The sequence below is a fragment of the Saccopteryx leptura genome, chromosome 5, assembly GCF_036850995.1.
Source record: "Saccopteryx leptura isolate mSacLep1 chromosome 5, mSacLep1_pri_phased_curated, whole genome shotgun sequence".
Classification (NCBI taxonomy): domain Eukaryota; kingdom Metazoa; phylum Chordata; class Mammalia; order Chiroptera; family Emballonuridae; genus Saccopteryx; species Saccopteryx leptura.
Window position 1 is genome coordinate 2,865,113 of NC_089507.1, and position 26,649 is coordinate 2,891,761.

Here is a 26,649-nt window from a genome sequence, read left to right on the forward strand (position 1 = left end):
AAACCATCGTGGGTTATTGAGGGGGGGCCTAAATCCAGTGACTAGTATCCTTATAAGAGATAGAAGGGAAGAGGCCATGTGACGACTGAGGCAGAGACTGGGGTGGTGTGGCCGTTGGGGACCCTGGAGCCACCAGGAGCTGGAGGAGGCAGGAAGCCCCCCCTACCCCCAGTCTCAGGAGGGAGCGCGGCGTGCCCCGCCCTGTGACGTTCGCCCTCCGGCCTCAGGACTGTGACAGGACACGTGTCTGCTGATTTAAGTGGCAGCCCCAGCTCCGTTGTGTGAAACTACTTTGCCTTTCAGGGAGAGCCCCTGGAAGCACTTGGAGCCGGGGTGTGAGGGGCCCAGATAGGAAGGTGACAGTGACACCAGGGTCCCGAGGGGACCAGGGGATGGCAGCCTGGGCTAGCTCCAGCCTCGAGAACAAGGCTGGGATAGACTGGAGAGAGGCGTGATCCAGGACAAAGTCCAGGTGTGTCCCCTGTGAAGCAGTCAGACTGTTTCCGGCTCTCACGGAGGCGGGGCGGGGGCGGGGCTAAAGAAGGGCGGGGCCTCAGCCACTCAGACCTCAGCTCCAGTTCTCACGGGGGTGGGGCTTAAGGAGGGCGGGGCCTCAGCCACTCACTCAGACACGTGCCCCTGCACATTGACGAGGCTCACAGGCACAAACCCGACCTGGCCCGAGGTCACGTGCCGGCCCAGGAACCAGGGCAGGCCGGGCACCTGGGCGCCTAGGATCTCAATGAGGTTGCCACTTTGGAAGGTCATCTCTTCAGGTGCGGAGCCCTGGTAGTCTGCCACCGCTGAGACCAGGCCCACCGCTGTGGGAGGAAGGGCACAGGGTCAGTGCTGGGGTGCAGGCTGGCTGGGTGGACAGACGGTGGCCCTCAGCCCTGGACACACATGCAGCCCTGCTGTGGAATCACCTAGCACCTGCCCAGCACTGGGGTGGAGCTTGGCCACCGCTCATGAGGGGTCCTCAGGAAGGCTCACCCTGGGACATGGGTGAGAAACCAAGTCCCGGAGACGTCCATGAACTAGGCCGGAGTGACTGCCTCCGTGGTCAGGACCCTTTTTTTCATCCCACCCCGGTGAGGCCAAGCCAGGGCCCACCCAGGGCTCATGTAGCTATAGACATCCCCATCCCTCCTCCCATGGGGCCTCGTGTCCATGAAACAGGGACACAGGGACATCCGAGCACTAACCAGCTTGGGGCAGAGCAGAAGGCACCAGACCAGGAGCCCAGGGTCCTGGCAGTACTGGCTTTTCAAAGGAGGACCCGGCCTCACCGTCCTCCATAAGCACTAGTGGGGCATCCAGCCACAGCCCCACTCGCTCCAGCCCACCCTGTCCCCCGGGTCCTCTGGGGGGTTTAACATGGTGCCGGACAGAAAGCCGAATGGTCCGTGGACACCACACATCAGAGGCAGGGCGGCCAGAACCCTGGCCTAGCTTCGCCATGGGCTGTGTGAGTCTGCACCAGCCCGCAACCCTCTCTGAGCCCCAGCTAACCCCTGGCGAGCTGGAGGGGACTCTCGCTGTGTCTTCCAGCTCGGAGAGCACACAGGTGATGCTGAAGCTTCCGGAATGCTGGTGCTGGCCCTTCCTCACCCCCCTTGCCCACCTACCCGGCGCTCCCCCAGGGGAGAAAAGCCAGCGGAACACTCACCCATCCGCTGGAGGTCCGGCGTCACGGGTCCGCCCACGGCGTCCTCGAGGGGGTCCCAGGGGACCCTGAGAGCCCATCTGGAGTGGGGGAAGGGAGGTCTGTGCTGCAGGATTTCAGATTTGGGGTAACTGAAACTGTGTGGAGCTGGATGAGTTCGTGACTCACGCAGATCCTGCCACCTGTCCCCACCATACACACACACACACACACACACACACACACACACACGTGTATACCTGCCCAGGTGTGTGGCCTTTGGGCTCAGGCGTGGCACTGCCCCATGTTCCCCAGCCCAGTTGCTTCCTGCCCTCCCTCGCTCCCTCAAACGTGTGTCCTCGGGGACATCCCTGTATTTGCTGGGAGCGAAGCTGGGACACAGCCTATCGTTTCGGGGACACTGAACTTCCGGAAATGAACACTCAGTTTCTGCTGTGGCTGCCAGGAAGCTCCGAGGCGAGTTTACGCCCCACAGCCTGCGTGTGAGCAGGAGCTTCCGTGTGACCTGGGTTGACACGTGTGTGGACCCCCGTGGGCTCCCTCGCTGCGGGCGCACATGTGCAGCTCCCTCAGCTTTCCAGAACCAGCCAGGCTGTGAAGCGAGAGCCCATCGGTACACCCGGTACCATCTCATCCCGGAGAGCCCAGCCGGGAGCTGCCAGTGCCCGGTCACCTGCTGTGCACGCAGCAGTCCTGGGGCATGGAGGTCTGCCTGGGGCTCACATTGCTCTCCGCACACCCCCCCTCGTTGGCCAGCCCGGGGCCCGGGGGGCGTCTCCCCGAGGCCTGACAGCGGCAAGCAGAGAAACAAAGGTGGGTACCTACTGATGAAACGGAATCAAAGGTTCCACAGTGGACGCTGCTGCCACCTCCTCAGAGGGTACGCTGAGGCCGGGGGACGAGGGCTCCGCTGCTGCTGCTGCTGCCGGTGCTGCCCCCGGGGCCGCCTCTCCCCAGGGAGCCCCTGAAGCCCGCCTGAGGGGCTGGGGGCTCCTCCCCGCACCCTGGGGAACGGTCATCGCTCTCACATAGCGGTCAGGACACAGGACAAAGAAAGGCCCTTCAGAACGACAGAGGTGGGTCATTCAGGGTGGTGGCGGTAGCTGTGCAGGCGGGACCCACCCATCCCCCTCCAGGATGCAAGTGTGGAGGCAGCATGTGCAGGAGCCCCCGCCCACCCCCGCCGCCAGTCCCTGCGTCCGCAGAACCCAGCTGCCCGGACACCGGAGCCCCAAGGGGCTGGTGGGAGGCTGGACCAGAGCCGGAGTCCTCGCTCTAGCTGGACTTTCCCTGGCGGTCTGGCTCGGCCTCAAACTCTTGGGGCCTCAGTTTCCCCTTCTGTGCTGTGAGGGGCCAGGTGTGTGATCCCAAGGGCCCTTCCTGCTTGGACAACCACGGGCAAGTTTGACCTCTCTGTGGCCAGGGTGGGACGGGCAGCTGTACGTGGTTCGCCGTGCACTCGGGACCCTAGTGAGAGGCCGCGTGGCCTTCAGGGCAACCACGCAGTCGGGAACGCGGGAGGGGCGCTGTTTGCTAAACCCTCTTCCTGTTCCATCTTTGGGAGCCGACCAGGGTCTTACAACTACGTGATAAAAGGCCGGGCACATCACCGACGGTGTCCCCTGCCCGAGCCCCCTGCAATCCCCCCACGCACGCCGCACCCCGGCACCTCCAGAGCCCTCCTGCTGCCCAAGCCCCCCGGGAGTCCCTGGCGCAGCACGGAGCCAGCCGAGGTCACAGTCACCGCGCAGCGCCCACCTTCCTGGGCGAGGAGGTTCTCGTGCGTCAGCCTCAAGGCCTCCTCGTCCACGTGGACCCGGATGGCCGTCTCCTCGTCCTCCCCGGGCGCCAGCAGCCAGAAGGCCTGGTCCACGAGCAGGTTCTCCAGGCAGTGATGAGTGAAGCCTGGGGAGGCGACGGGCCCGGGTCACCGGCGGGTGCTGGAGGGGGGCAGGGAAGCCCTCCCGGGACCGTGTTGGGCGAGCGTTGCGCTGACCAGGCTCAGGGAGACACGCTTCCCTGCCTTCTGGACTCACGGTGTCTCTGCCCCAAGCCAGGCGGGCCAGCCACCTGCCTGACTGTCTGAGCTGCACGTGGACCAGCTGTGACCACGGACAGCTTATGGCACCTCCCTGGGCCTCGGGAAGGTTAAACAAGGACAGGTCACTTCCTCTAGGACCCTCAGTCTCCTTGTCGATGAGACAGGGCAGGAGCGTTCGACAAGACCGAGAACCGTGGGGGACGGGAGGGGCTCTGATGCTTATTTTCAAACTCCTCCGCTCTCAGACTGGGGTGAGTTTCTCCAGGAGCCCCTGCAAAGGCCTCCCTCTAGAACAGGGAATGTTCTGGAGAGCAAGCACCGTGGCCGAGGTTGAAACACTAGCTTCCTGGTCTGTGGTCGGCCAGTCGAGCTGGTCAAGCAGCGCTGGGCGGCACAACGTCAGAAGGAGTTTGGCCCAACTCGCGCACGCAGCCCAGACAGTGAGTGTCGGGGCCTCACCCCGCCCAGACCCCCCTACCTGAAGACAGGTGAGCACACTAACCCCGCCGTTTCCTCAAGAGAGGGCCGTGCACCGACCCACTCTACAGCCCCGGTCTGGGTACCAGAAACGCGTGGTTCTGGGCTTTACCGAGAGCGTGGTATGTGGAAAACTTCCAGATTTCTTCGAACGTCTTAAAGGTCACCACGATCCGAGCCTGGTCGCTGTGGATGGACAGCAACCTGGCCGAGAGCTCCTGGGGGGTAAGAAGCAGGAATCGGAAACAGCCCCCGCGACTCGGAGGCACCTGACCGACAGGGGGGCGGAGTCACAGGGCGTCAGGGGGCGGAGTCACAGGGCACCTGACCGTCAGGGGCGGAGTCACAGGGCGTCAGGGGGCGGAGTCACAGGGCGGAAACGCTCTGCGGAGGGAGGGGCGTGACCCCTGGTGGGGGCGTCTCTCGACCACCCGGGCAGCTCCCTCCTGCTCTCAGGCCCACGGAGGCTGCCCAGTGCCCGGACCACACCCTGCTCCTCCCCGAGCTCCTGAGCTCCCTGCTGGGAGACACTCCCTCTGTGGCTCCCCGCCCCCCACTGCTCTGTCTGCCTCCTTAGTTCCCTCCCCACTGGTGACACCTAGCCTCCTCGCGCTCGCGGGCCAGCCTGAAGGACTTTCGGTTCTAACTCCAGGACTTGTCTCCTCTGACGTCCACCCCATGACCACTCCTGGCGGGGGGGGGGGGGGGAAGCACTGAAGCAAGCCTGCCGACACTGGAGCACTCACACCTCAGGTGTATGTGTGTGTGTGTGTGTCTGTCTGTCTGTCTGTGTGTGTGGGGGGGGGGCTATCGTTGTCCAGTTTGCCTGACCCTCCGTAAGTGGCACAGGAGGAAGTCAGCCAGGAGCAGCAGGCGTGACCACGCAGCTCTCCCCTGGGGTCATCGGGGACAGCCCACCGCTAAGCACAGGCCGGATGCTCAATGGTGCTGTTTGTGGGGTCCTCACACTGGCTCCCTCTCTAATGGTTCTAAACGTCCACATCTGCAGCTCAGGAAGCTGGGATCACAGAGGCAAAGGGGCACTGGCCAAGGTCAGGCCAGGCAGACTGCAAGGGCAGATGGTAGCCATCGGTCCTGAAGCCCCAGGACCTCTGCCAAGGGGCAGTCACTGGGTCCAGCCCCCTCCCTCCACCAGCCTGGCCATCCCGGAGAGGCCAATGGAATGGAGGGTGGGCTGGCCCCATCAAAGTCAACTCACAGCAGTCCCCTGACTCGCCATAACGAGACCTTTCCAGTACTGGCAGGGTGGGGGGTGGAGGGAGAAAGGAATCGGGGACATTGGAGACACGGTGGCCCACGTGCCCCTGGGCCTGCCCGGCAGGAGTGTCCTGGACCAGACACCCAGGGGAGCAGAGGGGGCATGTCACAGCGCCACCACAGGGTGGGGTCAGAGGATGACCTCTGCTCCCATGGCCTTGACCCCTTGGGAGCCTGGACTTCATGGACCCTCCTCCTGGGAGGTCCACCTGTCTCCTGTGCACGGCCCTCCCCTGTCTCGTTGTCCAGCCAGGACCCTGCACCTGAGCTCACCCAGGCTTGCTCCAGTACGGCCCCAGCCCCCGGGGGACTCGGGGGACTCACCCCGAGCGTGCGGGCCACCTCCCAGCTGTCATTCTCGAGCAGACGGAGCTGAGCCCGCAGGGCCTGCTGCAGACCAGGGTCCGGCAGCCCGCTCTTCCTCCGCACGGCCAGCAGCTGCAAGGTCAGGTCTGGAGGGGGCAGGTCAAGGTCAGCCCGTCTGCGTCCCCCCGCCAGCCCCCAGCCCACAGACTCAGGACCCGGGTTCAGGGCCCAGGTCAGGCACTGCCTGTGGGGTGAGTTCCATGCTCCTTACACCTAGTCCCCAGGAGGGGGCGGCACTGAGTGAGCTCTCAGTAAGTGGTCCTGAGTCACTGGGACCCCCAGGTCTGACCTCTCCCACAGCCCCAGAGAGGGGCAACCCGCCCCAGGCAGGCACCCCACAGACCTCTCAGCCCTACCCCATGCCCACCCCTTCTCTTTCTCTTCCAGCCCAGTCCTGCTCAGACCAGGCCACCTCTACCTTCATCCATCCACAGTGACCCCACTGACCCTCCCTGCCAGACCGGGCCTGGCTGGCCACCCTACATGCAGTTCTCAGCTCAGATGCCACCCACCCTCCCACCTGCCCCCCACGGAGGCTTCCACACCTCGAGTCCCCACAGCAAGGGCTGCTGGGGGTGGGGGGAGACAGAGGGAAGGAGACAGAGGAGGGAGGGTCCCACACCCTTTGCACAAGCTTTGCACTGGCCTTAGAACTTTCTAGCAAGGGCCCTGGAACAGACACCCCTCCCCCCTTTGCCATGGGGCAGGGCCAGGGACACAGATTCTGGAGAGTTCTGGAATCTGGGGTCAGGCCAGCAGGAAGCTGGCCCAGCATTTCACAACCGGTGCTAAGATGTGACCCCTCCTACTCCCATAAAAGGGCGGGGTTGCATTTTTAACTCCCAGATAATTTTCCCTGATGCTCAACCCATCCTGTGCTCCACCCGGGTGACCACAGGTGGCTCTGACCCCCTGAAAGGAAACTGGGAGGACAGGCCAAGGCAAGACACCAGCCAGGCCGGGGTCTCCGGGTCCTGCACAGCGTGGGGTCTGCGGGGTGAGGTATCCATTCTTCCTGCCCCCCCCCCCACCAGCCAGCCCACACACTTCCCAGGGGTAGCCCTCTAGAGACCTGCCCCTTCCACAGAGTCCCCTCCCCAGACACCGGCCCTAGGACACCTCCCAGAGGGCCCTTCCCCTCCCTCTGCGCCCCCGACGTAACAACGGCCTCTTTCAGCTACTTCTTCCTCTGTCCCACCTGTCGCCCCCTCCCCCCAGAGCGTCCCTCCCCTTGAGTCCTGGGCCCGACCCCAGACAGAGAGAAACAGGACCCAGGCATCCACATGTAACAAGCCCCTCCCTTGCCCCCACGGAGGGAAGGGGCCCAGGGATCCCACATCCACATCCGCAGTCTGGATTTAACCGCGTGGTGTGGCACAGCGCCCCAAGATGTCTACCTGTGGGGTACGCGCCCATCTGGCCAGGAGGGGTCCGGGGGGCCGGGAGACCGGGCGGAGCGGCGGCATCTGCGACAGAGCAGTCCGTGTGATTCCGGTGAAACTCACCACTCTCACCTGCACAGGCCCCCCCCCCCAGGTTGGTGGCACCTGAGAGCTGTGTCCACAGCCCGACAGGCCACGGGGCACACGAGGTCCCTTCCTCCAGTGTCACAAAAGCCAGCACGAGGATGGAGGGCGTGGGAGTTTCCTCTGGGTTGTTACCCCCAGCTTGGTGGCCCCAGGTGTCCCCAGGTGTGGAAAAGGCCTTGCCGGCTGCAATCAAGGTCTGGGCAGGGCCGGTCCCTTCTGGAGGCTGCAGGGGGCTCTGTTCCTTGCCTGTCTCGGCTTCTCGAGGGGCCCGCATCCCTCGGCTCCCGGCCCCGCCTCCCTCTCCGAATCCAGGAAGCCTGGGGTCTTGGGTTTCTCCCCGACTCCGACCTCAGGACAGTCTCCCGATTTCAAGACCCCTGGCTTCAGCCCGCCTACAGGGTCTCCTGCCTCAGGAGGTGACGTGCACACAGGCACCGGTTCTGGGATCGGGATGTGGACTTGTTTGGGGGTGGGGGGGAGTCATTATTCCGCTGGTCACTCAGGGGAGGCGGCGACCCAGAGGGAAGGCGAGGTCTGAGCAGACGAGGCTGCGCCCCCGTCCGGCTGCACCCACCCTGGTCCGTGGCTGGGGGCGGCACGTGTCTTGTGAGGCTGGTGGGTGCGGCTCACAGCCTGGGCGAGGACGAGGGAGGTACCCCGAAGTTCAGGGTCAGAGGAGGGGCTCCCGCTGCGGGGACCAGTGAGAGCAGTGGGCGGGCTCTGCAGCCCCGAGTGACAGCTCAGTCCTCTGTGGTCACCCCCATCCTGCAGTCCCCCCTCCTGAGGCCAGCTCCCCGTTTGCATCTTGGTCTCCGCCCTGCTCAGTGTGCTTGTCTGTAAAATGGGACGAGCCCGTGGGGCCTTTGGATCGAGGTGGGTCTCCCTGGGGAAAAGCCTGCGTGGTTCCCGCAGAGGGCGTGACCTCCAGAGCGGCCGGTCCCCCTCCCCTCCAGGACGGTCCTCTCAGAGCCGTGGACACGGCACTGCCGGGCCGGCCTTGGACCGGACAGTGTTCATTTCTGCTCTGTTCCCCTCAGCATCTACGGAGCACCGAGGGAGCACCAGCCTCACAGGGTGTTGTGGCCCCGGGTGGCCAGAGCCCATACATGTCCAGGCCTCGCTGGTGTCCCCAGGGCCTGCCCCAGACCCGAACACGCAGCAGGGACACATCCAGGGAAGCAAGTGACATCCTGATCTTGGCCATCAGCACCATATCCGATGCAGAAGCCCGGCTGCTGGAGAAACAGCCGATTCTGGGCCTGGGGGCCACGGAGGGTGGAGAAACAGCCGATTCCGGGGCTGGGGGCCACGGAGGGTGGAGAAACAGCCGATTCCGGGGCTGGGGGCCACGGAGGGTGGAGAAACAGCCGATTCCGGGGCCGGGGGCCACGGAGGGCGGTGGCCCTGTGGTCACCAGAGCAGGACTGCTCACAGGACGGTGGAGGCCGGGAGAGGACCAGAGCTGGGGCGGTCTGAACGACAGGACCCACACTGAGGACAGAGGCCACAGCCCACAGAGGGCAGCCCAGGCTGGTGAGCCCGCAGGACAGTGTCAGTGAATCGTGGGGAGGGGGGACAGGCCCCCTTAGAAGTTACGTAGTCATGACTTTCCGGCAGAGAAGATTGTCAAACAATCTGAAGATTGTCAGACAACCTGGCCTCCAGCTACGCTGTGCCGAGAGACACAGCACTGGTGGGGTGTTCCCGTCCCGAGTGCTGGACGTCACCGTGGTGACATCACGCTGTGAACTCACTGAGGGGCGTTCTGTGGGACGACTGGCCCGAGGGCCTCAAATCCTCAGCCAGAGACAGGGCACCAGCGTGCGTGGGGCCGCCCAGGGTCTAGCGGGCGTGACCGGACAGACAGACAGACGGCAGGGCCTGAGCGGGGTCTGTGGGTTGTCACGTGAACCCCCCTGCACGGCAGCTCGGAGAGCACGCCCTGGTCTGGGCAGACACACACGCCAAGGCACCAGGGGCTCAACCTGCCACACATGAACGCAGACAGGAAACGAGGGCAGGAGAAAGCCCTCGTCCTGGTCCGGCTGCGGCCCCGTTCCCTCTCGGGCCGTGGCTCTTGTCTGGGGGAGGGGGGCGAGGGGTGCCCTATCCCGAGTTCCCGGGGGTTCTGTCCTTCTGTCCTGGTGGCAAAGCAGGACGGTGGGGACGTGAAGGTTTGTGAAAGCCGTCAGCGCGTGAGGGGCAACTGTCCTAGAATTTCCACGCCCCCCCTCTCTCTGCGTCCCTGTGGTCATCACTGACAGTCCCCTGGAAAAACACAGCTGGCAAGTGACTCACCGGGCAGCTAGACGCCGGACAATGCCGGCAGCACGCTAGCCCCGGACGGGAGGACGAGGGGGTGGGCCTCAACACCGCACTCACCGTCTCTGCCTCTGCCCGGAGCCGGGGCCTCCTCGGGTTCCGCTTGCGTCCAGCTGACCGACGAGCTCACGGCCTCTGTCTGGACCTTGTCGCCACCGCTGCCACCCGAGGGCTCCGCGGTCACCCTCGCCGTCGGGGCCGGCTCCTCAGCGGCCACCTCGGCTGGGTCCTTCATGGCCCACAGCGGTCTCAGTGCCCAGGGCTCGGCATGCCAGGCTGGCCTCTGTGGAGAGAGGAGGGGTGGTGGTCAGCAGTGACCACGTCTCCGGGAAGACAGGCCCCCAGGACCAGCCTGGATGCTGCCCCCAGAGTTGGAGTTGCCCCTCACTCACCCCCACTGCACCCCCGCCCCCCACCCTGTGCCTGGTGGGTCCCCGCTCAGCCTTCCTGGGTCCGCTTGCCCGTCACTTCCTCTCTGACCAGCACAAGCCCCCCTGGAACAGGCTGTCGGAGCCACACGCCAACGTTTGCAAGGTGGATGTCCTTGCAGGCGGGGTCACTGACAGACCCCGAGGACACAGCTCAGAGCCTGCCATGTCATGACGGCTCAGAACAGGACTGCGGACGCCTAGACCAGTGGTGTGCGAGCAAGGGACCGCGTGGGGACAAGGAGCAGAGACGGCCTCGGTGCACACCGTGGCCCCGTGCTCTGGCGATACGCCCACCGCACGCCTGGCTGGTGAGCGCTACCCCGAGGACCCCCTGGAGGCAGCTCATCCCCCAAGAGATAACTGCCCAGTTACATGTCGCACAGGCCCCCGCCGAGCTGGGGTTCCTGAGAGGTCCTGGTGCTGCCATGACAACCCCGTGGCCCGAACCAGCCCCGGGAGGCAGGTCTCCCCCAGTGGAAGAGGCCTGGACTGTGGCAGGGTCCCTGGAACGTGTCCTGTTTGTCAGGAAATGGGCCAGGTCCCTGCAGATGGGTTGGGGGTGGGTGGGGAGGAAGCAGGTGATGGAGGGCAAGGAAAGGGAAGTGATTGAATCTGAAAGAATAACTTCTCCCCCCCCCCAGGGGGCCCCCAGCACCCCCCACTGAGAGAGCAAACCATCAGCCTGGTCCCCCCTGGGTCAGAGATGAGAGAGAGCCCTTATGGCCAGACAGACCACGCTCCCGGGGGTGGGGGCCTCGTCACCAATGGGAGCAGACAGAACACAGAGCTTGCTTTCGGGCAGGAAACGCAGGTGCAGGGTGACAAGGACAGCAGGCCGCCTGGGCCGGGGCTGGGGAAACGCAGGGCAGACTCCCAACTTCAGCCACAGACTGTCTGCGGGTACCGGGGTCAGACACCCCCCCTCCACCCGCGTCATCGGGACCACGGAGCGCGGCCTCGCTCAGCGCCGGTGTGTGGCGTCTGCAGTCTGGACACTTGTCCCCACCCAGGTCCTTGTCCTCCTCCCCTCTGCCACCTCGCCCCTCAGGAGCCAGGTCTGATGTCCCCGAGACGGAGCAGGTAGTCCCACAGCCGGGGGCCACGTCCAGGGCATGTGCCTTCATCTCTCCAGCCCCTGGGGGACGAGGGCAGGACCAGCCAGCGGGTATGTGTCAGGGCCCCACACTGGCCTGCCCAAGCACTCAGGGGACAGGGACCTGAGCACAGGGAGCCTCCCTCCCGCTCGGTGAGGAACCCGGCTGCTGAGGACAACTGTACGCCCGGAGTTCCCGGTGACAGTCCAGCCATGAGGAAGTGAGTGCCATCTCCACAGAAGGGTCCCCTCCCCACTGGTTCCTAAAATGGCCTCGCTCGGCCTGAGGCCTGCGGCCCGACTGCAGGCAGCAGTGGCTGTCCAGGTGCAGCCTCGGTGGTGTCCCTTGTCCCCTAAAGGGCAGCTGGCCGGGTCACCATCGAGCTGCCCACAAAGGCTCTTCTTCCTCAAAGCCTTGATCTCCTTTGCTCAGCTTCTTGTGGGGACAACAGCCCAGCCCCGCCTCAACCCCAGGGAGCCTGGGGTCAGTGGGCGGGGCGACCGCTCTGTGCCTCAGTTTACACACCAAGAGAATGAGAATGAAAACATCGGCCTCGCAAGGAGGTGGAGGGAGGGGTTAAAGGAACGGCGCTCCTGGGGTGCGTCTGGCGTTCAGCAGACGGGGGGGGGGGGGTGTCCCACACGGGGAGAAGACGGAAGCGATCTTGCCTCGAAGGGACTTGGAGGGTCTGGTTGGAGCTGTCACTGGGCTCGTGGTGGACAAATAAATACTTCAAGGGCCCAGGCAGACCGTGCCCACTTCACCAAGGAGCGCTTCTTGAGGGTCGTCTGGTTGCCCCCGTCCTGGGGCAAACAGTGTCTCCCCCCAAATCAGTGTCACCCAGAGCCTCTCAGAAGGTGATCTCATTTGGAAACAGGGTCCCTGCAGACGAAGTTAAGATGAGGGCACACTGGAGTAGGCCAGGCCCTGTACCCAGTGACTGGTGTCCTAGTTATAAGAGGAGGGACAGTGTAGACATGTGACCACAGAGGACAGACTGGAGTGACAGGGCCCCGAGCCCTGGAGCCACCAGAGACGGGAAGAGACCGGAGGCGCCTCCCCCGGAGCCTGTGCAGGGAGGTGGCCCTGCTGACACTTTGATTTCAGACTTCTGGCCTCCAGCCCGGGACAGTAAATCTGCGTGGCTGTGTGCCCCCCGCGTGGGGGACGCTCCTCGGGCCGGAACCCCGTGCCCTGACTGTGTCTGCCGTGAAGCGGGTCAGCCTCACCCACACCGGGGTGCTCGTGGTGAGCAGGACTCAGAAGGAAAGGGCTGCTGTCGTGTCGCACGCGGCACAGCTGCTGACTCGGGAGGCTCCGTCACTGTCCACGGCGGCGGGACCGTTGCCTACAGCAGCCACCACCCTCCAATCCTCGGGACACCCTGGAGGACGGTGTCCTTGTGCCCAGTTTCACAGAGGGTCAGTCTGAGGCTCAGCGAGGTTGCAAAGGTGAGATTTGAATGCAGGAGGGTCCGAGTCCAGCGCACGCCTGCCCTCCCCTGGATGCGCCCGCCGGCCGGCACCTCTCGTCCTGGACACTGCCCTGCCCTCCCCGGCCGGCCATTACTGCCATGAGCTTCCCCAACTCCAAAATGTTGGGAATCGCCACAGACAGGGCTGTGGGTCCCGGACTCTTGAAGGGGTCACTGAAGGCAAGACCAGGTCAGTGGTGTCCACGAGCCACGTGCCCAGGGCAAGACCAGGTCAGTGGTGTCCACGAGCCACGTGCCCAGGGCAAGACCAGGTCAGTGGTGTCCACGAGCCACGTGCCCAGGGCAAGACCAGGTCAGTGGTGTCCACGAGCCACGTGCCCAGGGCAAGACCAGGTCAGTAGTGTCCACGAGCCACGAGCCCAGGGCAAGACCAGGTCAGTGGTGTCCACGAGCCACGTGCCCAGGGCAAGACCAGGTCAGTGGTGTCCACGAGCCACGTGCCCAGGGCAAGACCAGGTCAGTGGTGTCCACGAGCCACGTGCCCAGGGCAAGACCAGGTCAGTGGTGCCCACGAGCCACGTGCCCAGGGCAAGACCAGGTGTTAGGTGGTCTGGGTCTGAGTCCTTCCCTAACCCTTTCTGGTCAGTGCCCCTAGTCAAGGTACTCACCCTGTTGTAATGCTGGAAAAGAGTCCCCAGGGTGGTGACCTGAGTGGCCGGGTCACGGCTACAGTGCCAGCCCAGGCTGGGCACCTGGTACCAACCTCAAGTGGGCAGGAGGTCCTAGTTGAGACCCCCTAGACCTGGAAACTTGGAATCCCTTATCGCAGGCTCAGGACGCACTCACTCCTCTCCCCTGTGGAGAGGTCAGGAGAGTTCACAGGAGCCATGGCACTTTATTCAGCCTGACCTCATTCCTGGGCACCGTCTCTGCCAACCACACTGCCACCTTCCTGGAGCTCTGACAGGGCCCATGGCCTTCCAGGACACCCCCCACCCCCGGCTTCAGGTCTGCTCCCCCCAATCCCAAAATGTCAGGAAGTCTTCGAGAAAAGGAAGGGCGGAGGCTATTCTTAGATCCTATTGGCAAGGCCCCGCTCTGTGGGCACGGCCTTCTCGGCCAGTCCACGTGCCCGTCACCCCCTGTCCCTCCAGCAACCCGCCTGCCCCAGCACCCTCATACCTGCGCCGGCTCCTCAGAGGCAGCTCCCGGGACAGCAGACACCAGGTGGCTGCTCCTGGCTCCTCCCGGCCCGGCCCCGAAGGCTGTCTGCGCCAGCCCGAGCCGGCAGGGCCGCCCTCCGCCAGGCTGACTGCTCAGCGGCGGCCAACGCCCCCTGCTTCCTGCCCCACTTCCTCCCCGCGCCTGCCTGCCCGGGGCCAGTGGCGAGAGGCAGGCCCAGCCAAGGCTGCCAGCTGATCATTAATGCTCCTTCCTGGGCCAGCTCCGGGGCGTCCCCGCCTGCCCACTGCCCGCCCCCAGGTGCCGGGGTGGAGGCCCGGGGAGGAGGCCCAGGCTCCCTCCCGCCTTGCCCCCAGGATTGGGGAAGTGCGCCAGCTGCCAGGCCTCCCTGCCAACCTCAGTCCTGCTCTCTGTTCCCCTTCCACTGACTGCACGCTCACACGCAGGCCTGTGCCGGCACCCCCAGACGCGCATGTGCGCTCCTGCACGGACGCAGGTGCGGCTCCGTCACGCCGCCCCCGCCCCCCATGGAACGTGGGCCGGGGACAGGTGGGGGTCCAGCTCCACAGCTCTCTGTCCCTCCTCTCGGGCTGGCTCTAGGCCCCCCCTGGTTTGAGAACAGGGAATCTAGCCCTGCTCGCTGGGGAGATCGGACTGGGTCTCCTGTCAGCTTCCACAAGAAGCAGGAACTGATCTACTGATCTGCTGATCTGGGGTCGGCGCCCCAGCCTCACAGCCCTGCCCCCCCCCCCGGCCTGGTCTACTCTCACGCCCTCCCCCCTCCCCAGGCATGAGCTCTGGTCCCAGCCCGGCCCTAGGAGGGCGACCTTCACGTGTGGCCTGGTAATACCAGGAAGAGACTCTACATTAAGTGGTCATGTGCCCATTTTACTGGCAGGAAAACTGAGGCTCAGTGAGCTCACGGGACATGCCCAAGGCCGGTGACAACTGCAAGGCGAGCTGGGGCCATGTCTGACAGACACTGAAAGCCAGAGGCGAGGGTTTCCAACCGCGGGGTGCCGGCCTGAGGGAGAAGGCTCTGCGTCTGGAGCAGGGCTGCCGGCCTGGGGGAGAAGTCTCCACGTCTGGAGCAGCGCTGCTGGGCACAGAGGTTCAGCAGCCCCCCTCCCGGCCTCTACCAACTAGATGCCAGCCCCAGCTGTCACACTGAAGCCAGCTTCAGACAGTTGTCCCTGGGGGGCAATGTCCCTGGGCTGAAGACCATCAGTCCAGGCGAAGCTGCTTCTGGGTGAGGCCGTGGCGTCCCGTCTGCGGTCTGCCCTCCCCCGTCTGTCCTTCCTGGTGCTCCTGCCCGCCTCCTCGGGCCTCGGGGAGGCCTCCACGGGGCCCGGGCACCCGTCCTGTAGCCTCTCCGGGATGCGGGCCCTTGCCGCCCATGTCCCACCTCTCCTCCGTCCACGCCCGCGCTGGGTCCTCCGTCCAGCTTTCTGCCGCCCCCTTTGAAGCCCGTGCTCGGAACCCTCTGCCCCGTCCACAGCACGGGAGGTTGGACCTTCCCGTACTTGTCTCATATCACGGGGGCTCCTCTGGGTGAGACTGCTGTGCCCATTCAGAGGCAGGTGCCCAAGCCCCTCGAGAGTGGCACCCAGGGCCCGTGGATGTCCACAGATGGGCCAACACCACCCTCTACCGGGAACGTCTCTCCCTGGCTGCACCCCAGGCTTTCAGCTGCCTCTCTGGCCTTCTCCACGGGGGTGAAGCCCCGGGCGCCCCATCTCCAGCACAGGCTGCCCCACAAGGCAGGAGTGGGCCCGCCGATGGCACCCATGCCCACTGTGAACACCAGCGCTGCTGTGCCGGTCACACACCCTTGGCCTCCTCTCGCTCAGAGCACGCCCGGGAGGGGCAGGCGTGGCCTATTGCTGGGCTCTGGGCCGTCCAGAGAATTCACTGGATGGGGATTCTCTAGCCGGCCAAGCCCAGAGAACACACACAGCCGGACTTGGGCGTCTGCTCCTGTAACAGAGCCAGTGTCCGGGCCTCCCCAGGGCCAAGGCACGGAGCCCTCCAGACCCGTGGAGGAAGAGGGACACGTCTGGAAGACCAGTCCCTGGGCCTGGACGGACGCCCACTTCACACCTCAGGGCTGGCCTGCCTCCTGCCCATGAGGGCCCAGTGGGAGGGGGCTGCAGAGAGAAGCTGGGCAAGGGCACAGAGACCACCCCCCCCCCCCCGGGGAGGCCTGCGCTTGGCCTCAGTCTCCTCTCTGTGAGGCGGAAACGGTTTTGCAGCCCACGCCCCACGACCACAGATTGTGCAGAACACGGGATGCTTGGCTCTGCTGCCCTGTGGTGCTGGAAACGGTGTTGGAAGAGGCCCCGACAGGCTCCACATCCATACACCGGCCCGGACACATTTCCTCTCCTGGACATTGTCCCCACAGCTCGAGCCGAACCCCGCATCCTGTTTATCCCTGCAGCTGTGCCCTGGGCCCACGGCCAGAGGGGTTTTCCAAGAGCCTCTCCTGCTGTGCACAGGGCACCAACTCCACAAATTCACCTCAACTCTGCACAGAGCACCCAGCTCCACAGAATGCACCCCGACTCTGCACGGAGCACCCAGCTCCACAGAATGCACCCCGACTCTGCACAGAGCACCCAGCTCCACAGAATGCACCCCGACTCTGCACAGCGCACCCAGCTCCACAGAATGCACCCCGACTCTGCACAGTGCACCCCGACTCTGCACAGCGCACCCAGCTCCACAGAATGCACCCCGACTCTGCACAGTGCACCCTGACTCTGCACAGAGCACCCAGCTCCACAGAACGCACCCCGACTCTGCACAGAGCACCCAGCTCCACAGAACGCACCCCGACTCTGCACAGCGCACCCAGCTCCACAGAATGCACCCCGACTCTGCACGGAGCACCCAGCTCCACAGAATGCACCCTGACTCTGCACAGAGCACCCAGCTCCACAGAATGCACCCCGACTCTGCACAGAGCACCCGGCTGAACAGAATGCACCCCGACTCTGCACAGAGCACCCAGCTCCACAGAATGCACCCCGACTCTGCACAGGGCACCCAGCTCCACAGAATGCACCCCGACTCTGCACAGAGCACCCAGCTCCACAGAATGCACCCCGACTCTGCACAGCGCACCCAGCTCCACAGAATGCACCCCGACTCTGCACAGAGCACCCAGCTGAACAGAATGCACCCCGACTCTGCACAGTGTACCCCGACTCTGCACAGCACACCCAGCTCCACAGAACGCACCCCGACTCTGCACAGAGCACCCGGCTCCACAGAATGCACCCCGACTCTGCACAGAGCACCCAGCTCCACAGAATGCACCCCGACTCTGCACAGAGCACCCAGCTCCACAGAATGCACCCCGACTCTGCACAGAGCACCCAGCTGAACAGAATGCACCCCGACTCTGCACAGAGCACCCAGCTGAACAGAATGCACCCCGACTCTGCACAGTGTACCCCGACTCTGCACAGCACACCCAGCTCCACAGAACGCACCCCGACTCTGCACAGAGCACCCGGCTCCACAGAATGCACCCCGACTCTGCACAGAGCACCCAGCTCCACAGAATGCACCCCGACTCTGCACAGAGCACCCAGCTGAACAGAATGCACCCCGACTCTGCACAGAGCACACAGCTCCACAGAATGCACCCCGACTCTGCACAGAGCACCCGGCTCCACAGAATGCACCCCGACTCTGCACAGAGCACCCAGCTGAACAGAATGCACCCCGACTCTGCACAGCACACCCAGCTCCACAGAATGCACCCCGACTCTGCACAGAGCACCCGGCTCCACAGAATGCACCCCGACTCTGCACAGAGCACCCAGCTCCACAGAATGCACCCCGACTCTGCACAGAGCACACAGCTCCACAGAATGTACCCCGACTCTGCACAGAGCACCCAGCTCCACAGAATGCACCCCGACTCTGCACAGCGCACCCAGCTCCACAGAATGCACCCCGACTCTGCACAGAGCACCCAGCTCCACAGAATGCACCCCGACTCTGCACAGAGCACCCAGCTCCACAGAATGCACCCCGACTCTGCACAGCGCACCCAGCTCCACAGAATGCACCCCGACTCTGCACAGAGCACCCAGCTGAACAGAATGCACCCCGACTCTGCACAGAGCACCCAGCTCCACAGAATGCACCCCGACTCTGCACAGAGCACCCAGCTCCACAGAATGCACCCCGACTCTGCACAGAGCACCCAGCTCCACAGAATGCACCCCGACTCTGCACAGTGCGCCCCAACAGCCTTCTAGAGGAAGAACCGGAGCCTCCCCGGGTCGGAGGACTTTCCCAACAGGGGTCCCTCGGGAGGCTGAGGACGGGGCTGACCCGCACGCAGCCCTGCCTGCAACTGGCCGCTCTAAACCCCGCCGGCCCGGCCTTCGAGTCCCTCTGGGTGGGCCTGTCACTCCCCAGGCCTCAGGGATCGCTAAGTGCCTTCAAGCCCAACAGCTCTGACTGCTGACACGGCTGTGTTCTCCTGGGGGGCAGCGGAGGGGGGGTGACAGGGCCAGCCGGGACAGCTCCCCAGCCGGGCCTCCACCCGGCCCACTCTGCCGCGGGCATGGAGCTGGCGCAGCCTCCCATAGCCGTGTCCAGGTGACAGCCGGCAGGGGAGGCCTGCGAGAGGCCTGGGCCGCACTCTCCAGGGTGGCGACGCCCACTTGGCCAGAGTCTGGCTCTGTCCAGCAGCTTCAGCCACAGCGGTGGTCATTCCAGGGCAGGGGCAGTGAGTACTTTGTGTCTGGGCTTTTGGGGCCGTGGGGTGGGTCTTGGCCACAACCCTGTCATCACCACGTGGAAGCAGACGCAGGCCACAGTGGACGGGGGCGGCCTCGGGTCTGGGCCCTGCTCCAGAGGAGGGTCAGGCTGAGGGGCAGCTCCCAGGATGTCCCGCTGCAGCAGGGAGGGGTCGGCACACGGGCGCTCCCGGCCACACTGGGAATTGGGGTGTATGAGGTTCAAGGTCACAAGAATGTCTAAGCGGGGAGTGGACTAAGGCAGGCGTGGTGGGCAGTGATGACCAGACAGCTGCTGACCGTCTTGGGCTTGAAGCTGGCTCAGGACATAATGAAGCCGGGCCCCGCCTCCCTCCTCCTGCTGGACATGGCTGTGGCCCTGAACACAGGTAGTTCCGTCACCCGTGTGCCATGGTGAGCAGGGCCAAAGGCAGGTGATTGGATAACAACGCGCTTCGGGCTTACAAACGGGGAAACTGAGACCCAGGAGGACTGAGTCCCTCCGCCAAGGTCCCACGGAGACGGCTCTGAGACATCGGCCCCCAGCGCAGCCAGGTCCTGCCTGGTGACCAAGCCCGCGCCTGGCCTGGCTCCACACCCTGAGGCACCCCACTGTCTCTCCTGGTCTCCGGTTCAACATCTGTGAAATGCAGCTGTGAACCAGCCGAACGCAGTTCCCCAGAAAGACAGACAGACACAGTCACCGCCTCCCGAGGCGGCACCCGGTCCTCAGCCACACCCAGGTCTAAAGAACTGGGGACAGGATCGGCCTGGGGGGCCTTTCCCGCTGGCTCCTGCCTGCCCAAGTCCCAGCGGGGATGCCTCTCAGGGACAGAGACAGAAGCTCTAGCCTAGAGCCCGGCGCCAGCTGGGGCCGCCACACCGAGGGCGAGCGACAGGGCCGGTGCCCGCCGGGCTCCACAGGTCTGCTGTTCCGGCCGAACCCCCCCCCCCCCATCAAAGGTGAGCAGGGCGCGAGGCCCCGTGAGCGCAAACACGGCTCTGTGCAAAACAAGGGTGTCGGGAACAAACAACGAGGCTCTCAGATGACCGATGGCCACCCCAGGCCGGGTCGTGGGACTCCAGGAAGCGGTCAGCACTTCCTCCGTGCCTGGGCTGGGCCTCTGTCCCGTGCTGTCCAGCAAGTGTGGCCCTCTTGGGGGGGGACAGGGGGCGCTGACTCAGCAGCCAGGATGGCTGGCCAGGATCCTGGGCCTGTGTGTGTCCGGGACTCCTCCGGAGAGCGCTCCTTTCTCCGGTCGGTCGGTCAGGGCGGCGAGAGGCTGCCCTCGGAGCAGGGGTGCCCCCTCCCGGACACCCCGAATCAGGCGTGTGGGTCCTGGGGGGTGGGTCAGAGAGGCACTAGAGGCTGTGCTCACGGCCCACACAGCGCACGAGGCCCGGGCTGGGACGTCCGTCTGGTCACTTCTCACACTGTGGGACAGGCGGGAGGTCACGGGTGGCAGGGAGGGAGTGCACAGGGGACACGGGTGGGGGACACAGTGGGTGTGTCGCACAACTGCCCCTTCCCCGGGAGCCTGAGAGACAGCACCTCGGCTTAAAATGAGCCCCAGGGACACCCCAAACCCCGGCCTTCCTGACTCAGTGTGGGGCCCCCCCCCCGGAGTTCTGGACATTCTGGGAGCCCAGTCACCAGGGGGCGGATTTTGAACCTGGCCTGTGCAAACATTAACCCAGCCGAGCACACGGTCTCCCAAGGGCCTCGCTGGGGAGTGAGTCTTTCTTGCCCATCTCCCTGGAAACCAGGCCCAGGTCACTGCAGGCTGAGTGGGGTCAGGAGGGCTCAGTGGGACTTTCCACAGGAGTCCCCAGGGTCCCCCGCAGGCCATGCCGGGACCTCGGTGATGCGGTCAATCCTCGGGCCGCTGCCAGCAGGTTCAGGGGGTGCGACCCTGCCCCTCCGCTCCCTTCCCCCAACACCCACCTGCAGAGCCTCTGCCCTGACCGCCCACATCCCTCCCTACCCGGGCCGGCCTCACCCACCCTCCCGGACACGGTCCTGTCGAGGCCAGCAGCACCCACTACGCTGCTAAACGCAGAGGTCTCTTCCTATTCCTCCCTCACTGGCCTCTCTCTCTGTGGACACTCCCGCCCAGCTGGCCACACCCTCCCTCCCAACACCTCCTCCTGCCTCCACGCTTCCTCCCCGCCCAGGCCACACCTCTCGGACACGAGTGTGCCGGCGGGGACTTCCACGGCCACCTGTCCACGCTGACAACCCAGCGTGCCCTCTCAGACCTGAGGGCATTCCCCTCGGGGGGGGACCGGACACTGCCCCCCATTACCCAGCTCCCCTCCGTTCCCTGAACCCCAGGAACGGGCACCCCGCCACTGGCTCCTGGCCCTTCCTTCTCCCCACCTACTCAGGCCCAGGCCCCTGCCTGACGGAGCCCACCCTTGGGCTCCTGACTCCCCCGTGTCCCCCACGGCCCTGGCCTCTGCACATCGCCCTTCTGCTGATCTTCTCCTCCAGCCTCTGAGCTCAGCTCCTGTCCACCTTCCGTGGGCCTCCCTCGGGTTTTACCCCCCCCCCAAGGCCTTTGCTGACCGAGGACAAGTCAGCCCCCCGACCCCCCAGCCCCTGAGAGCCCTGACCACAGGCATGCTATAACTGGGGCCTCTACCTAGGCTGCCCCTTGGTTAAACCGAGAGCACCTCACAGCCATGAGTCCCGCAAGGGCATTGATTGGGCACTCTACAAGTGTTTGTTGCATGACTAACAGAGAGGTACCAGCAATGGGGGGAGCAGTCCAACCAAGCCCCTGGGGACCCAGAACAGACATGTAGAGGAGCAGACCCCTGGGTAATGCGTGCCCCTGATCAGGCAAAGCCACAAGCAACTCTGTCCCTTTTCCTTCAGCCCCTTTCCAGTCACACACCCTCTTCCTGGGGTGGGGGGGACTCACACAGCTGGGAGGGGCTCTGGTCTCTCCCAGCCTCGTTGGTGAGACCTGCCGGGTGTATGGACAGGGCCTGGTCCTGCGCTCTCTGCCCTCCGACCGTAAGGCTGGAGATGAAGCCGGGGTCACAGCCTCATCGATGAGCCCCCGAGTGGCAGCCCCTTGTCAGGCTGACGTGCACGCCGGCATCCTTCCCAGGCCAGTGTCTGTCAGCTGCAAGGTCTCCCGGGTCACATGGGGGGTGGGGCGGGGCGTGGCCAGAGCACCCACTGCGGCATGGGCACGTTCTCCACCTCCTGTCCCTGGCACAGTCTTCCTGCGTTCACAGAAAGGCCACTTGGGGTCCACGCACCTCACACACCCACACTGGCCCACACAGTACGAGCTGGGGTGTCGCATGGCGAGGGAGCGCACAGATTGTGGAGCTCTTGCCGTGGGTGTATCTGTGGGAGACTGTAAGTGGCAGAGCCCTTGCAGTTTGAGGCTTAGCAAGAGGCTAAGCTCTCCCCCCCACACACACACACACGCACACGCCTCCACATTGGCTACGAAGCTGAGTATTTGCACTCATCCCACCCCACCCCCACCTCACTTGCTTGGTTAAGTTGCTAAAGGCTAAGATTTTCTCCACACCTCCATGTTAGTTGTGGTGCTGGATGGATCGTTTCTATTCCTCCTGTCCTATCCGTCCTATCTTCCATGTCCCCGGAAGAGACTGGAGGTAGTTTTCTTTTCATTCTTTGTTTTGTGAAGTTAAGATGTTATGCAGGATGGAGGGTTTCTGCACTTGGGAGAATTCTTGGGATGCCTTGGAAATGTGACTTTGTTTTAATGATCTCTTTGATTTGCTAATGACTTCACTTTGCCCTATAAATAAAGCAGGTGGGGGGGTGGTGGAGACATCTTTTGCAAGCTGTCTTTTGCATTGCAGGGAGTCCTCCCGGAGCCCACCTTTTTTCTCTTTAAACTTATTTTCTTAATTCCACGCCATTCCCACTCAGGACCTGGAATTACTAGCTGCGCTGGTCCCCGGCAGGTATCAGTCCGGCCCAGCACCCTGGGCGTGGAGCAGAGGGCCCCACAAAGGAGTGATATTATGATCACTATTATTCAATGGAAGCAGGGCTGGGAGCTAGCAGCATTGCCCAGCCCCAAGCCTGGCAGCCCTGCTCTGTGCCTGACCCGAGCCTGGGCACCCAGGACGGGGCTGAATCGAGGACGGGGCTGAATCGGAAGGCCCTCTGCCCGGAGCCCTCAGCCCCGGGACACGGGACAGGGAGGCTGGCCACGTGTCCTGCACGATGCACTTCAGTTGGGATTTGGTGTCTTTCTCAGTCTTTTAATTTTTAACAAACAAGATTACTGCTGGTTTCGGTTCAAAGCCTGCTGGACCTGGCCCCTCTGCCAGCAGCTATTTTTAGTCAAACTGCACCTGAGACGTTGGCCTGGAGGCCAAGTCAGAGGACAACATCACAGCTCTGCAGAAACACAGGGAGGGCCAGGAGCAGCCGGTTCCTATCTGCCTGTCGCCTTAAAACACATGAAATAATGCTCAGTCTCTCCGCAACCGCACAGGCAGAGTGAGCCCGAGACCCTCCGTCACTTCCCCGCCTGGCAGCACCTGCCGTCCGTGGCTGCGGGGGAGCAGTGCCCGGGCCAGTCCGAGGGCCGCTTGCCAACCCAGTGGCCATAAAACCGCACGTGGGCTTCACCCTTTGACCAGAAGCCCCACCTCCAGGAAGTCCCAAGTCTAGACAGCAGGGCGACGGAGGTGCGGACACTTGTTATACCAGCGACACCTTGGACAGAACCCAGGTGTCGAGTGACTCACGCCCCCCCCCCCCCCCCCACTGCAGAGCGAGCAGCCCAGAGAAAGAGCAAGGAGGTTCTCTGAGCCACACGGAAGGACCGGACACGGGTTACGTGGGAAGGAGTGCGCTGCAGAGTGGGCCACCTTTCCTGTCCTTGGGGGGCCAGGACACAGGCACCTGTGCTGGCCTCTGTGAGCAGACACCAGGGGAGGGTAGAGAAGTGAACAGCCGTGGCGGGGTGGGGGGGAGGCTGAGGAGGGGCCGAGGGCTCTCGTCAGGTGAGGAAGCTCTCTGCCTGGCACTGTGATGGTGAATACTCAACATTCCACACTTGTCAAAAGACACTCGACTTAACAGCACAAAGCACGAACCTTAATGTCCACCAATAAAACTTGGAGGAGGCTGGAGGGTTTCTGCACTTGGGAGAATTTCCTGCATTTGAGAGGGTGTCTGCCCTTTGTATCCAGGAACAACACAGTGAACACGCAGCAGCCTCCCTGAAGGGGAGGGGGCCGCCACCCAGCAGCCCTGGCCGTGGGTGGTGGTCTGTGAGCCTGAGGATGAATGGAACCACCGCAGGGTGCCCTGGGCTCTAGCTGACCACGCTGTTCCCCACGGGGCCTGGTTACAAATTCCTTACTCCCTTCTATACCCGGACTGAAAAGCTGGAATATGGGCATTTAAGTCAGGGTGGGTGGTGGAACCAGCTATGCCCCTATCGGAGTAGGGGGGGTGCAGAAAATCAAGGGGGGAGGCTGGAACGATCCTACCCACCCCCGTGGTCCCCTTGGCAATGTATCAAAGACATCAGTGTGAATTGATGGCTCCCTTACTATAGATACAAATGCTACAAATAGAGATACTTATTAGATACATGTGTATACATGGATAAGTGTATCCATGGGTTAGCACACTTTAGATGTATGTATGTATATATAGGAGTTAGGTACATATATATACTAACTTACAGATATGCATTACATAATGGGTTAGTATACTTTATACTTATAGCTACATATATGCACAGGTGAGTATACACTCTTGTATCTCCAGGCTCTGTCAGCTGAGAGGTCTTAAAAGAAAAGACATCCAGTCTGGCCTGTGGTGGCGCAGTGGATAGAGCACCAACCTGGAACACTGAGGTCGCTGGTTCGAAACCCTGGGCTTGCCCGGTCAAGGCACATACAACAAGCAACCAGTGAACAACTACAGTGAAGCAACTATGAGTTGATAGTTCTGACTTTTACTTCTCTGTAAAATTGAGAAATAAAATCTCTTAAAAAAAGAAACATCACCCAGGTAGCAACACGCACAACCAACACACAAGAGAGATCTTGGGGTTTCTCAGAGCACCCTCCAACAACGGAAATCAGGACTCTGGGAGAAACGACTGATTCTAGGGCCAGGCCAGAAGGTATACGAGATGAGCCGGGCTTGTAGTGGCAAAGAAGCAAAGGAGTGGATGACCGAGTGATAAATGGAACCCCACAACAGTGGCGTGTGTCGAAGGGACAAAGGACCCTCTATTAGATTATAACCCAAAGGTCCCACGAGTCTATCTGATATAAATAAAAGATTGGGTCAATAAATCTTAGAAACAACACTCTGTCTGGGGCCACACGCACTGGGAGTGATTCCCGCAGCCCCTGTGGGACAGAGAGAGGCGGTCACCGGGCTCCCTGGGCACGCTGATAAATTGAGAGAGGTGCAGCCAACCTCTCCTGGGGCCACGGAGCTGTCCCCTCACCCCTGCCAGCCTGAGCAAAGTCCAGATTCCTGGTCCCAAGACTGTGGGGGCGGAGACCCACCTTCAGCCACCACCCCCTCCCTGCTGCAAACCCACTCGCAGGCCCACCCCCAGGAAAGGAGGGGTGGTGCTCAGGGCTTCAGGGACTGGGCCCCTGAGGGACCTGGACGGGGGGCTGGGGCTGGGGGCTGGGGAAGGGAGAGCCCCCACCCTCATGCAGACCTCTAGGGAGGACAGGGAGGGAAGCCGGGAGCGGCCAGGCCGCCCAGCCCGGGATGCTGGCTCCTCTGCTTGGTGGCTGGACGGCCCTGCTGAGGGCACGGCCCCCACTGACCGCGTGTGGACACTGTGCGTCCCGACAGCACTCTCCTCTTGTAGACTGGGAGACCAGGCTCAGAGGGGCGGGCAGTACTAGCCGCCCAGCCATTACCAGACCCCTGGGCCCACTGCCACCCCGGCCCTCATGAGGTCCCCCGAACAGTAAGGAGGCGCCTCCCTACCTTCCAATTGCCACCTTGAGGACATCCAGCTCCACCCACTGGGCTCTCAGCCCCTTTCTCAGAAATGGGGACAGCAGGCTGGCCCTTTCCCGGGCTCTGAAACCCTTTGGCGCCCTGGCCAGGCAAGTTTGAGGGCGTACCCCGCCTGTTTCAACAGGTGACCCAGCATGGGGCTCGGGGCTGCAGCATGTGGCTGCCCTCTTGGGACGGGTCCAGCTCGGGGGTCTGGAACTTACCTGCCTGGGGCAGACACTTCACAGGCCCCTCAGGAGGGTTTCCACTGCCCAGCACACAGCCCGGGACCTGAAGGCGCACATTCTCAGGGAGCCCAGCCCTCCAGCTCCAATCAATTGGCCTGAGCCTTAGGCCTGGGTCATTGGCTGTCCCCGTGGCTGACCCGCCCCAGCAGGAAGGGGCTGGCTCCTCCGTGACCTTTCTCCTCCTTATCAGCTATCGGGGAAGTGTCAGCATTCCTGGTCAGCATTCCAGAGCCAGCCAGCATCTCCCGGGAGCCGGCATTCCCGAGCAGGGCTGGGAAGAGCCACAGCAGGTGGGCTGGCCGGCTTCCAGCCCCACCTACCGGGCTGGGGACTGGCCGACATCTGGAACAGGTGCAGGCCCTGGTCGCAGGCCTCACGGAGGGGAGAGACACTGGGCCTGGGGGCAGCTGCTAGGGCCTCCCCCTAGCTGGGCTGGGGAGAGCTCTCTCCCTTCCTCCCGGGGCTGGGTCTCTGTAGCGGGGTTGGGGGCAGCCGGCTGGGAGTTCGGCAAGCATTCGCTGAGCACGTGCGGAGTGCACTGGACAGCCACGGGGCCGATCTCTGTGTGGTGTCCAGAGAGACTGGTTCCTAAACTTGCTCATAGTGAGTCACCTTGGGGTGCCCTTCAAGTTACAGGGCCCAGCAATCCGGACTTTTAATGGGTCACCCAGGGGTCCCGGTGGCGACGTTGCCGGGAAGCCTGGCCACATGGGCAGTCCTGGAGGCTGGCCCAGCCCCGCGCCGGCCGGGACCTTTCGCCCTGTCAGGCGACCTCCGGGTTTTGGACTCATGCAGGAAAAATTTCAAAACATAAGTCTAGCAGCAAGTT

At 63.6% G+C, this 26,649-nt stretch overlaps 1 protein-coding gene across 4 annotated transcripts in view; it reads right to left on the reverse strand.

The window, feature by feature from the left end:
• SH3TC1 (SH3 domain and tetratricopeptide repeats 1) overlaps positions 1-25,952 on the reverse strand; it is a 46,404-nt gene extending 20,452 nt beyond the window's left edge. Inside the window, exons 1-9 of one of the 4 annotated variants that reach the window (XM_066387721.1) lie at positions 25,797-25,952; positions 9,740-9,962; positions 7,226-7,294; positions 5,787-5,914; positions 4,297-4,402; positions 3,425-3,571; positions 2,492-2,726; positions 1,670-1,803; positions 626-821 (exon numbers count right to left, since the gene is read on the reverse strand). In XM_066387721.1, the coding sequence (XP_066243818.1) occupies positions 626-821; positions 1,670-1,803; positions 2,492-2,726; positions 3,425-3,571; positions 4,297-4,402; positions 5,787-5,914; positions 7,226-7,294; positions 9,740-9,914 (1,190 nt within the window). In that variant the 5' untranslated portion in view covers positions 9,915-9,962; positions 25,797-25,952. Of the gene's footprint in view, positions 1-625; positions 822-1,669; positions 1,804-2,491; positions 2,727-3,424; positions 3,572-4,296; positions 4,403-5,786; positions 5,915-7,225; positions 7,295-9,739; positions 9,963-13,821; positions 14,190-21,508; positions 21,631-25,796 lie in introns of those variants that run through there. The other 3 variants (XM_066387724.1, XM_066387723.1, XM_066387720.1) reach the window with 3 other exon arrangements.
• Positions 25,953-26,649: the final 697 nt, after the last annotated feature.